The sequence below is a fragment of the Epinephelus moara genome, chromosome 7 (genome assembly GCF_006386435.1).
Source record: "Epinephelus moara isolate mb chromosome 7, YSFRI_EMoa_1.0, whole genome shotgun sequence".
NCBI lineage: Eukaryota > Metazoa > Chordata > Actinopteri > Perciformes > Serranidae > Epinephelus > Epinephelus moara.
Window position 1 is genome coordinate 12,752,421 of NC_065512.1, and position 13,911 is coordinate 12,766,331.

The 13,911-nt window shown below is 41.0% G+C and overlaps 1 protein-coding gene across 1 annotated transcript in view; it reads right to left on the bottom strand.

Moving 5' to 3' along the window:
- Positions 1-1,437: 1,437 nt before the first annotated feature.
- The window catches only part of plekhm3 (pleckstrin homology domain containing, family M, member 3), a 46,172-nt gene continuing 33,698 nt past the window's right edge, over positions 1,438-13,911 (bottom strand). Inside the window, exons 6-7 of the mRNA XM_050049669.1 lie at positions 11,067-11,130; positions 1,438-1,611 (exon numbers count right to left, since the gene is read on the bottom strand). Of these exons, the coding sequence (XP_049905626.1) occupies positions 1,438-1,611; positions 11,067-11,130 (238 nt within the window). The remainder of the gene's footprint in view (positions 1,612-11,066; positions 11,131-13,911) is intronic.

Here is a 13,911-nt window from a genome sequence, read left to right on the forward strand (position 1 = left end):
GTCATAGTATAGCATGTCGTCCAAAACCATGAAATAAAAGTCATAGTATAGTATGTCGTCCAAAATTATGATAAAGTCATAGTATAGTATGTCGTCCAAAATCATGAAAAAAAGTCATAGTATAGTATGTCATATAAAACCATGAAAAAAAGTCATAGTATAGCATTTCGTCCAAAACCATGAAAAAAAGTCATAGTATAGCATGTCGTCCAAAAGTATGAATAAAAGTCATAGTATAGTATGTGGTCCAAAACCATGAAATAAAAGTCATAGTATAGCATGTCAAAATAATTTCATGAAAAGTATTAGTAGCATAGTATTTCGGAAAGTTTCATGAAAAAAGTCACAGTACAGTGAGTCAAACATTTTTCATGAATTAGTCATAGTATAGCTTGTCTGAAAATTTCATGGAAAAAGTCATAGTATAATATGTTGGAAAATGTCATGAAAATAGTCCTAGTATAGTATGTCATAACAATTTCACAAAAAAGGTCACTGGAAACTATGCATTAAAAAAAAAAAAAGATGAAATAAGTCATGGTATACTCTGTCAGAAAATCTTGACGAAAAAATGATAGTTTAGTGTGCTCTAACAATTTCACAAAAAAGACAGTATAGTGTAGTAATAATAATAGTATCGTATGTCTTGAAAAAAATGTAAGGAAAAAAGTCGTAATAAAAAATTTCATGAAAGAAGTCATTGTATAGTGTGTCATAAAATATATTTTTTTTCATAAACTAAAGGTATAGTAGTCTATTAAGTTTACTGAAGAAAGTCACAGAATAGTATAGAATAAAAAATTGCATTAAAAAAGTAATGGTAAAGGATACTGTATGTACAGTAGTATAATTTGGATGAACTGATCCAGATTCATTAGCCCTGACACAGCCCTTTGATAAAGTCGGTAACAACCAAAATGCTTCCCTCTCTGTGTCACAAACTTAAATTGGTCCTCACAAAGACACAAGAACATAAGCAAACATACACATTTAAAACATATTTGTTGGAGGGATCCTGAGAACTTCACTGCCAATGTCTGCGTCACTTTAACTGTTGTGAATGTTACTATGAAGAACTTGAACATGATCTGCACCTTCTTTATAGGTCAATGATATTATTGAGAAGTCTTTAAATGTTAGCAAATCAACAGAATCTCTTGATACCATTGACGTAAGTCTTGCACCAGACAGTTCTGAATGTGTTTGTGTCTTTATACTGTAGTGCTTGTTCTGCTTTGTGATTCAAAGCAATGTGATGTTTGACTTTGTATGTATGATTGAAACATTGCTTCACTAAATAAACTTACTTTACTGGGATCTTTTGTCTGACTTTTTTCCATTGAATCAAGACTTTTCCGTTCAAAATAAAATTCAAATCACTCATATCTGTAATCAATGACCAGCCCAGATTTGTTTTACTAAGTATGTATAGAAAGGTTATGAGGATCTGTACCTCTTGGTGGCGCTCTCCTGGAAGGGGTAGATGACCTGTCCGTTCTGGCAGAGCTCACAAATGAAACCTTTCTCTCGACACAAACTGCAGCTGAAAACATGGGAGCTGGCAAACTTGATCACCTTGGACAGAAAGGGAGCCAGTTTTCCATCAATCACCTGGAGGGTGAGGGCAGAGGAGGGATGGGGAAAGAGGGAGGAAGAGGAGAAGATAGGGCACGGTCAAGTACAATGAATACTCTTAAATGTACCAACATTAGCTCTTTGCTAAAAATCTTAATCAAGGAAACTTGTAAAAAGTCTTTAAAAGCAAACACCCTTCCGCTAATACAATCTACAAGGTAATTACAGGCAGTAAGGCATGCATGATATGGTCAAAAAGTCCAGCCACTAGATCGCCATTGATGATATTCAGATAAATATTATTAAAGTTTGATATGTGGTGGAGGTCTGAAACTGTAGGACTCACAAATGGAGTTCCTGGAAGGCTTTGAGATCTGTTATTCTTATTTTTTTTTTTCCAAGATTAAATCATTGAATAAACTTGTTTCAAAATGACTGCAAGAAAGAAGGAATCCTCTTTGGCTTGAAGGAAAGACTGGTGACAGGAGGAGAGGAAACCAAAGGAAGGAAGGAGGCAGACAGCAAATGAGGTGAACGCCTTTTAATGGCAACGCTTGGCAAGTTCCTTTAAGAACTGAGGTGGGGGGTTTGGCGGTGGGGGGCTGCAGTTGTATTGTCGTGAATAGACAGTGGATGACTCACAGAGAAAAAACAGTTAGTGAAAAGAAAGTCTCTGTAGAATCATACAGAAATAAAAACTCAATAAATCTTTGTCGTATCATGTTAATAATACAGGCCATGTATGTGAGACAGAGGGAGAGACTGTATAAAGTAAGAGACAGAGTGGTAGAGATACAATATACCAGAGAGATCTTGAGAGAGAGAGAGAGCGAGAGCTCGTATTCAGATACAAGTGGTTCCACCTGGCAGAGCTCCGGACCTCCCAATTATAACCTCCTTCATGCTGATTGTTACACAACGAGGACAAGAGGAGAAGAGGAGGACGTGAGATGGAAAGAGGAGGAAGAAACCACACACAGAGGAGACATAGAGGTATACCGATCCTGTTTACAGTAAATCATACACCACAACCAAGTCTGTTAGACTTTACACTGTGAATGACAACTATTGGTTGACTAGGAAAATTCTTAGTCAGGGGCAGCCCTACTAAAAACAGAATATATTTGAGTCAGTCTCTGACATGACTTCTTTGATTCAACTCAAACATGACAAAACAAGCAATGCATTATGCAAGATAAAATGTCCCAATAACGTCAAAGTCCCTGCCCAGATCTAATTTGTTTCAGCGAAAAAAAACATGGTGTTATGGCATAATTGACGGCTGTTTCTTTGTTGGAGAAACAATCGTTCAATCAGAGAGCTTCACATTGATAATCCTCTGGGACTGTAACATGCAGGCGTAGGTTTCTTACAGTTGTTCTGTGTATGTTTTGGTAAAGAAAGCCGCTGGTGTGAGATGAGATCTGGATTTTAATTTAAACCTGGTTTCTACAAATGTTTTGATATGTGGGAAATGCTTCCAACATGTCTCTTAGGCCTTACAGAGAACGTGTTGTACAAGAAAACTCCACAGTGTACGTGTGTTTCTAATTCAATTTTTCTTCTGTATGTGAGAAACAACGCAGTCGCGTACAGACAGACAGACAGGTACTGAGAGTGACAGACAGATATATGTGTCCCCACACTAAACCTAAGCAGCCCCGCTCAGTCCGGTCCACCCCGGTCCACATGACGAATGGCTCTCCTGATGGAGGCTGACAGGCTCAGTAATTAAGGCCCTCTATAATTGGACTGGGCAGAATCAAACACTGGCAGCACAGCTCTGGTGGCTGACTGGTACTCTGGAGGGATGGTGGGAAAGAAGAAGGGCGGTGCAGAAAGATGGATGGATGGAGGGTGACAGAAGTAAATAGACGAGCGTAAAGAGGGATACTGCAATATATACAAACAACTTCATGAACGTGTATAAAGCCTGGATCGCTGATTTACCAGCGATATTGTTTCACTTATTCACAAATCTTTTCCTCCATCTTCTTAAAAATTCACATACATCTGCTGTTACCGCTTGCTATAAATATCCAATGACCTTTTTATTTATTGCACTAAAGTAGCGCTGGCCAGCAGGGTCACACTGGGACGATCCTTCAGACAGGAACTCCCAACTTCAACCCTTTTAATTTGTACGCTCGCTCACATCCAACAAGGACAACAATGAAGCCAAATATCGATGGCTATCCTGAGTGTCTGGGCCGACCAGCAGCCAGCCCGCTGGCAGACCTCTCAGTGCTCTGAAGGGAGCTCAGGGTCGGACTTATTTCTCTCTCCAGAAGAGACAGAAATTGTTGACCGGTGGATTCTGTAAAATGATTAAAGAGTCTTTACATGGGGTCGGCACATCTTAAGGGCTGCCAGATCATCACCTCAGAACCCTCCAATTTAACAGGATGGGAAAGAAAAGAAGACTTAAGGCCTTTGCACACTGAGTCTGTTTTTTTCGTCCAAAATTGTTGCACGTCTAAAGATATATCCAACCTCACATTGTGTCCGAAACTTTTGTCCATCATTTAAGTTTTCAGAACAGGCTCGATTTTCTGCATTTTTCGCATCCGTCAGCGGCCTTTAGAGACATTTGACTGAGAATCAGTGAAGAAAATGTGGCAACGGGACAAGACAGGAGGACAGATCGCACAGAATCATTTCATAACTCACATAGCTCATGTCCAACAGGTCAGAGAGTAATATTCAGGCGGATGATGATGATGATGAGGAGGAGGTGGGTGTGGACCTCACACAGACACAGAGCAAGCAGCAGTGTGGAGACAGAGATGCGAGGACAGCTCTGCCCCTTCATGCAGCTGCGGTGCCAAATGCAAGACACGGGGATAGAGAGTGGTGACAGATAAATAACTCCAGTGGAGAGAAGCACGAGAGGAAATGTGTTGTTTCATTTTGCCACGCATTGCAAATTGTCGCAACGCATAGTATAAAAAAATGCATTGGACTCAGTGTGCAAAGCTTCTGTGCATTACCATTTTGTAAAGTAAGTAAAGAGGTAAAGCAAACGTTGAAGAAGAGTACACTTGCAAAATAAATGTGACACTTTCTAATGTCACAATGGAGGGACAACTACGCAGGTTGATTNGTTCACACCCTTAATTTGCCAACTGACCCTTTGCTAAGCCCCGCCCCTTTGTGATGGACTGTCAAGCAATCAGAGCTAGCATGACACCCATTGTCACTGTAACTGCACTCCCTGAAGTAGTATAATATGTAACATAATAATTTAATACAATGGAAAAAATGTTGACTTTTTGTCGAGGGAACTTCTGGGTTGGCCGACAAAAAACATCCCTGCAGCACTCAATCCAGACTTACAGTAATTGGCATCGTCAGATTTAGCTGCTAACCAAAGCAATGACACTGAACTACGTTGCAGATTTCACCTTTTAAAGAATGTGCAAAATAACGGCGGCAGCAGCATCTGTGCCAGGATTTAAATAACTTCATTCATAATATATATATAGTATATTCACAGGATTATATTTACAAGCAGTCTACAGGACAAACCCTCCAGATATATTCACCTCCTTCACCCTCTTTCCCTCCAACCACAAAACACACACATGCACACACTTCACCTCCTCTCCCTCCATCCATCCTCTTAAACTCCTCCCCCTCCAGTTCAACCTCTTTTTCTGCTCCACGCAGAGTCTTTGTGCTCCAAAACCTCCTAATCCCCTAAAACTGCTGTTTAACAGCCGTTCTCCTGCCCTCCGCTCTCTCCCTTACTCTCTGTGGCTCACACACACACACACACACACACACACACACACACACACACACACACACACACAGACTACCGCAGCTCCATTGAGGAACTAGAAAGCCAGCTGGGATTACATGGCTGGAAAGACCAGCTCTGTTTGGATAACACCCTCTCCTAACTCTCCCTCACACACACACACACACACACACACACACACACACACACACACAGAAGACTTGATGTATGCTGGTTGTCAGCGTCTGCATGCTGGAGTCTGTCTTATCAGGGGGTTCCCAAAATTTTTGAGTAACCTACCAGATGAGTAAGAAAAACATTTTCTAGCTGTGCCTGTCTTATAGATTAAAACACAAATAAAAGCAGCTAAATGTATTTAATAACTTTGGAGTTTCCATAATAAAAGCCATGAAATTCCCTTTAAAACAATGAAACTATTCGTAAGATTAAATGAAGGTGCAGTGATGATGCACCAGTGTCTGTGTTGTGTCTCAGCCTGTGGTGGTGTGGTGCTCTCAGTCGACTGGAATCATATGTAGTTGAGTCCAGGGGAAAACTGGAGCACATAGATTGTTATTCAGTTCTTCAGTTGTTGTAGTGTTTAGGTTGAAGGTTTATGTTGCACAAAAAAGTCAAATGACTCTACAATGATGACAACTACAAATTCCCAATATAGAGATTTTTACGAAGGCCTCCCTTTGACAGGTAGACCCGACCTGTGAATGTGCCCTCAAGCTATTAACTGTATTTAACTCAGCTGTGCTATGACATCACACAAAATCATGGCCTCCCTCTGAAACAATTTTTTTAAGACATTTTTTTTGTCTTTATTTAATGGGACAGATACAGCGTGAAAGGGGCAGAGAGAGGTGGGGTGCTGACATGCAGCAGGGCTGTGGGTTGGAATGAAGCTCGTGGCCGCTGCAAGGACACAGCCTTTGTACCTGGGGCGCCTACAACAGCAACATTTAACAAAGGTAACGTTACAAAATTCTGCTCCATTACAACTCACAAGGTTCACCGACAAAACAACTGTCTTATATTAAACACGTTTTCCAAACAAATACAACATGCTAATGTTATTAGCTCAAGCCTATGGCATTTTACATTGTATAAATTAGCCTAGCGACTAGCAGACTTTTCCTCTACTCATATGCCAGGATAAATCACACACAAGACTTAAAATGCTATTTTTGTGGAGGCTTTATTGTCTTCACAATTTATTGTTTCTTATCTGTGAAATTAAAGTAAATAAAAGTTTCGTTTCCACTGAGGGAAATGGTTTCAGGCCATGTTTACACGAAAACAATACACTGAAAACAGAATCGTTTCTCATTTTCGTTTTGAAAAAAGTCAGACGACAACGTTTTGATAACAATTGCCGTGCACACCGATCCGCAAAAATGACCAAAAACGCTGCAGTATACATGCCAGGCCAGTAGTTGGCGCTGCGACGCTTACGCATCCTTCTACAGAGCGGCAATGTATAAACAAACAAAATGGCAACCGCACGAACATTTGTCTGGACGGATGATGAGGTGGAGTTGCTACAGTAAATCTACACTATGATGGGGAAGCGTTGATAAATTCAATAGGGTGAGCAGCACAAGCAGAGCTCGGGAGTCCGCCATTGTTGTTGTGATGGTCGACTTTCTCGCGCATGCCTAGTGACTGGAACCGTAATGTGCAAGTGCGAAAAGTCTCCGTTTTCAGAGGAACTGCATATTGCAAGTTTAGATAACATCGGAGACGGTGCCATTTCCAAAAAATTGCACTCTGGAACCTGTTTTCGAAACGTTACGTTTTCAGGCACCCAAAACACTGGGTGTATTGTGTAAACGATCGGCCGATACGCAACTAAAGTTTACTGTTTTCAGTTGAAATTGTTGTCATATAAACGGGATATCAGCTTACAGAAATAGACAGGAGGTCTGCATCACCGCGACGTGTAGCTACATTTCTCAACTCAACTCAACTCAACTCAAACTTTATTTATAAAGCACATTTAAAACAACCAAGGTTGACCAAAGTGCTGAACAGGTCAATAGAAATAAACAAGCAAATACAATGAGGTACCTAATAGTACACCACAATAATAACCATAAGATACATAAAATACAATACAATAAAATAAAATACAAGAGTTATAAAATAAGATCAAAATAAGCTAAAATGTTTGGGTGTCCAGCTCAACCTGAGTTAAAAGCCTGAGAGAAGAAGTGGGTTTTAAGAAAAGACTTAAAAACCTCTAGGGTCTGGGCAGACCTAATGTGCAGGGGCAGGCTATTCCAGAGCCTAGGGGCAGCCGCCCCAAAGGCTCTGTCGCCTCTGGGGAGGTGCACGTCAGGCTATGGCGTAGACTACGGCATGGGCTCTATGTCTCTATGGTACGGTGTCAATTCATTGCAGACGTAGAACTCCCACATAAGAATTCCTACAAAGTACACTTTTCACCCTCGTAACTGTATTCTGTAATTAGCTACACTGTTTTTTAATAAGTCCTCGTACTATTCGTTGCCCAATTTCTGGCACATTGAAAATGATTTTTATGTTGCCCTATTTGACTTGATCTACACCTCCACCATTGTGCATTTGACGGTAAAAGCTTCAGCTCACCTCAAAGCCTTGAGCAGAAACTGCAAATCTTTCTGAGAACTTTTAACATTTACTTAAGAGGCCTCTGTGTGTCTGGACAAGTGTGAGTGGAGAGGCATGCCTGGCATAGAGAGAATGCCAGAGTATCACTGTGGGAAGCATGCTGCGCACGCACGCACACACACACACACACACACACACACACACACACACACACACACACTACTTTAGTCCTCACACAAAACCCCAGAAACAATCCTTAAAACCAGCAGAGGAAAAGGGCAGAGTGTCCTTAGACAAACACATATGTTTTCTCCGAATGAACCGGCTCCTAATGGGGGATATGGGTGGAGGCTATTTGTCGGGAGGTGAATAGACTTAGTATGGTCCAGGGTTTAGCCAGGGGAGTTTAGCCTTTACTGACCTCCGGGCTGGAACAAAAAAAGCCATGTTGATTAAGAGCGTCATTTTATTCAGGAGGTGAATCAAAAGAAACAAGCTTGTTAATATGGAAAACCAATTAAGAGGCAGAGTGCTTGAGAATCTCCACGAGAGGGGAGGAGGTTAGAGGGGGAGGGAAGGAGAGGAGGGAGCGGTGCAGACTCTACCTATTGTTAAAATTAGTACTGAATCACCGGTTTGGGATTTATGAGTAAATCACGGAGTTTAGCAGGGAAAGAGAGAGTGAAGGACACACACACACACATATATAACACACATGTGTGCAGAGCGTGTGTGAGGCCGAGGGGATGTTGGAAAGAATGGAGGGATGTCACGCTTTGTTTTTCTGCCTGTTGATTCTGAATGTAACCAATTAGTGGAGCAGAGAGACACAGAGTGTGGGAGAGGAGGAGGAGGAGGAGGAGGAGGAGGAGGAGGAGGAGGGGGTCCAATTTCTTTCACCGTGAGAGTCTGTGGCCGAGCTCTGAGTCAGAGGGAGGGAGGGTTGAAAGAAAAAAAAATGGGGCAGGGTACAACATAATGAACATAATGACAAACAAAAGAACTTTTCAGTCATTTGCGGTCGCTTTCCTCTGACCCCTCAAACTCAGTTCAACGACTAGATACTGAACCGCTTAAGGGCCAGGATGTGTTTCCTTTTTTAATGATCTCTGCTAAAAAAAAAACTTACTAAATTCTCCAAAAAGCAGATTTGGGCAGTGTAACTAGTATTAACGGCAGGCATGCTTGCAGATATGACAGTTTGCAACTTGATTAGAAAATCTGCTGATTAAATAACGCAGAGAGTTAAATGTTTCCACGACTCCAGATATGAAGTCTTTCCACCGACACTATTGTTTGCTTGGATCGGGACACTTGAAAGAGCCAACCCTGTTCTACACGGGGCTATTAGAGGGTATTACCCTCTCTTATCACTGTTTTGACATGGACTCTAGCCAAAGAAACAAAGGAGAGGTCGTGCTTACTTAAAGGATAAGGCAGGCATTATTTTATGTTTTTCCTCTTGTTAACAAACCCAACTCCAACACTGTGTTAATTTGTCTCAGTATTATCTTATTGGAGATGGATTTATACAGATTTATACTACTTTATATACTCTATACTTTATACTGTGTCAGCTCTGTGCAAAGCCTATGCTGTTATGAGCATTTATACTTGGTGTGTCTGTGTCACTCTGCAGTTACACCTCCAAGACACTAGTTGGCGGCGTGGTTTCTGTGAAGTGCTGTTAAGTTTAGTTGATTCAAAACACACATTAAACACACATTAAACATGGCTTAATAGAGACAATTTACACAAATCAGCTTCACTATAACTCGCAGCATTCACAGACAAACACTTGTCTTTATCTGGACACATTTTCCCCACAAATACAACATGCTAACGTTATTAGCACGAGCCTATGGCATTTTACATTGTATAAATTAGCCTGGTGGCTAGCAGACTTTTCCTCTCCTCATATGAAGCCAGGGACAACAGCAACATTTAACAAAGGTAGGCTGACCAAACGTCCTCTTTTGCCTGGACATGTCCACTTTTCACGTTCTGTCTGGGGTGTCCGGGGTTTTTTTATAAACTGATGATAATGTCCGGTTTTCCGTGTGTTTGTGTGTGTGTGTTAGAGTGCGGCACAGGCCGCATATTTCTGTCCGAACCCGAACCGAGTCCGACATTATTTAATGACCAAAGCACTGAGTTTGTGTCACACAGTTGTTATGGTTACAGGCTATTTAACAGGCCGGGCGTGCTCAGCGGAGAGGGAGACCTCCGTGTTTGAGACGGGAGCGGGAGGCGGGAGNAGCTACATTTTTGACCAAACCCGGCCCGACCCGTTGAGTACCGTCGGGCTCGGATCGCCACACTCTAGTGTGTCTATGTTTCCCCTTTTGGGGCCTATCTGAATTTCTGTCTTTGAGAGATATAATTTTGTAATATAACTGAATTTTCTATCCATACATATAAATTTTAAATATATTAAAATGATAAGTCATCTTTAAGTAAGCTGCGAGTATCATTTAAGTAGGCTATGTCGTGGCCGGCCGAGTGTCCTCTTTTTTGGAAATCAAAATATGGTCACCCTAACAAAGGTAACGTTACAAAATATTGTTCCATTACAACTCACAAGGTTCACTGACAAAACAACAGTCTTATACTAAACACGTTTTCCAAACAAATATAACATGCTAACGTTATTAGCACAAGACTATGGCGAGATTTCCTCTGCTCATATGAAGCCAGGATAAATCACACACACGAGTTAAAATGTTATTTAAAATGTCTTATGTCTTTATGTCTTATCTGTGAAATTAAAGTAAATGAAAGCTTCATTTCCACTGAGGGAAATGGTTTCAGCTTACAAACAGACAGGAGTTCTGTGTCACTGTGACGTGTAGTTACATTTCTTGGGAGGTACATGTCAGGCTATGATGTAGGTTACTGTGTCAATTCGATAGAGAAGTCCATCTACTGATTATTTGGGTGTTTGGTGTATGTGGAACTGAGGCGAAGTAATCTACAGTGTGTGTGTTCATGGTCATGAAGGAACACCCTGTGCAACAAATTAGCTAACTTATATTTTTATATTCGAAGCGGATTTGGCTGTTCAATATCAACATTTAACTATTTGTTCAATACAAGCGTGTGTGTGTGTGTGTGTGTGTGTGTGTGTGTGTGTGTGTGTGTGTGTGTGTACCTGCTGCAGGTCTGCCATGGAGTACAGGTGAATGTGCTGTAGCAGGTATTCCCTGGGGAAGATCCTGTGAAAACACACACAAAAAAAGTTGCAATGCATCATATTTACAAAAACAAAATAATCGTTGAATAATCATGATCGAAGTAAAATGTTCACTTAATTGTGATACTGAGTTGAGGTCATATCATGAAATGCCCTATCTTGCACCAGCACAAAAACTGCCGAACAATATTGGGGAGATGGCCTCTGTGTTCCTGTGTGCCACCATGAACATCAGCAAACTGCCTCATGCTTTTAAATTAGTTACTACACTATTTTTTTTAATTTTTCATTATTTATTTATTTCAGTCCAGTTTTTTAAAAAATAATACTTTCAATCTTGGGAACATGTAAATAAGGAACAATGATCACACACTGTACTGAATACAGGCATTACACAGATTTAATATTTAACCAACAGCCTTTCAGTCTACGCTGCTAAACAAAATAATAGTATTAATCTAAGAGTCAGACGCACTGCATGTTCTAACGTTAGACCAAACACAGACAGGAGAGAGAGAGAGAGAGAGTGTGTGTGTGTGTGTGTGTGTGTGTGTGTGGCCTCCTCTCAGACTACTAACACGGATGGCACCATGTTAAATCCTGTCTAAGCTGTGATGAGTGTCACCAAAACACAAGTGTGTGTGTGTGTGTGTGTGTGTGTGTGTGTGTGTGTGTGTGTGTGTGTGTGTGTGTGTGTGTGTGTGTGTGTGTGTGTGTGTGTGTGCGTTTGTATTCATATGTGTGTGTGTGTGTGAGATCCAGCCACCTCTTGGTGATAGGCATCACTGATAAACTACTCTGTTTGGTATGTTACCAACGGTTACCACATCAGACACACACACTAGGGTCCAGCTATCAAACACACACTGGCTCCTGGTTGCCCAGATGAACACACCCTTAAAGTGTGTGTGATCTTGATAAAAGTACTTGAGAACTAACATATTTTAGGATTAGATTACAAACAGAAGATACACAGATTCGTTCATATGTACAAACACACACACATGCCGACAGATGACAATATTTGTTTAAGACCTGATAGTATTTAATTCCTTATTTTATTTCCCTCTCCTCAATGTGTTTCCAGTCCAGCAGACACACCTCTGATTACAACTCTGTTATCGCTCAGTGATTATGATCGTGTACTGAAGGAGGGACCTGAGTAAGTGTGTGTGAGTCAGCAGATGTAGGAAGTCCTACAAATGTGTTAGTGTGTGTGTGTGTGTGTGTGTGTGTGTGTGTGTGTGGGCAGGGGGTGGTTAAACTAAATCTGTTACAATCTAATGCAAACCAAAACCAAATCTTATCTTAATCAAACTTATAACGTTCAACTTGTGTTGACACAGTGTCACTGAGGTGTGATAGGCTACAACTTTTTGGATGCTGTTAGTTGTAGTGTAGTTAATGTTCAAATAACTCTTAAATACGCATTTACATTAATGAGGTGGGTCAGGAGGAAGTTTTTTGATTCGAAATTACATACTACAGGGGCTGCCCCCCAATAGTCGACCAGGCGATAGTCGACCAGAAAGGTCATTAGTCGGCAAGATTTCATTTGTCGCTTAAGTCGCCAGAAAAAAAACAAAAAACGTGGAACTCTATTAGGAGCTGCACCTTGTTAAAATAAATCAAAATCTATATGACTCGACCATGTGGGAATTTAATTTGAAAGGACAGACACAGGAAGTGTCCACGCTCAGCAGTCAGACAGGAGTCAGGTTAATTTCCAGGGCTGGTACCTTTGGTTATTCCACAGGCTAGTTAATAACATGTCGGGCAGGAAATCCAAAGTGTGGGATCATTTTGAGAAGGTGAAGGACGAACCCAAGGTGATATGTAAACTCATCTTCATTGGTCGACTACAAACATGACGTATCATCTGAAACATGGAAGTAGCTACATGCCCATTAGCCCACAGCGTCATTAACAGGCGGCTCGCTCAGTGTGTGACGTGCACTTGTAGATAAAATATAGGCCTATATTAATGAAGGTTCATTAGTACGGTTTTGTATTTCTCTGTAATGTAGCACAGTGTTAACAATGTTACTGATACTATTCTTTCTCACACCTTCAACTCAAACCATTGTGTTGCCCCGCCCAAAATACGTGATTTAATAATTTAATTAATATATCGAAAAGATGCAGGTGACTAGTCGACTAATGGCCCTAAATGATGACTATTGGTCGACTAGAAAAATTATTAGTCAGGGGCAGCCCCACATACTACCTTTTACAACCTCAATTTCCACTGCTACCTCAACCAACTAGCTTCACAGCTACTTAATAAACACAAGCAACCCTCTTCTACACCCCCAATCAATGTTATTTGATTAAGAAAAAATTGTGGGTTGAGGAGGTATGAACTTTTTCAGCTCCTGAATAGGGGTGTAAATCCATAGTTTCATCACGATACGATATCATATTGATTCACTGGACAACGATACGATATTTGCCGATATTACAAAGTCTGCCACGATACAATTACAAGTCGATGCAATTCTGGGGCCTTCGATTGACTCGGAATTGCAAAAAAAAAAACACATTGAAAGCGCCTAAAAGAACGCAGCATCCTCATTTGGAGAAAAAAGGTGGTGGAGTGTAGTTCAGGTGCCCTCCAGCAGCACTGCACCTATGTTTACCATGCACATTAAGCAAAGATTCCTCTGCAACATGCTATTAAAGATCTAATCCTTGAAAGAGTCAAACCACAGTTGCTTCTAACCTACAGCCTTTAGTGCCTCATGTGGTTGTGCCTGCGATTGTGTTTTCCACGGCTCTCTGCATGTATGCAACAGACATCTCT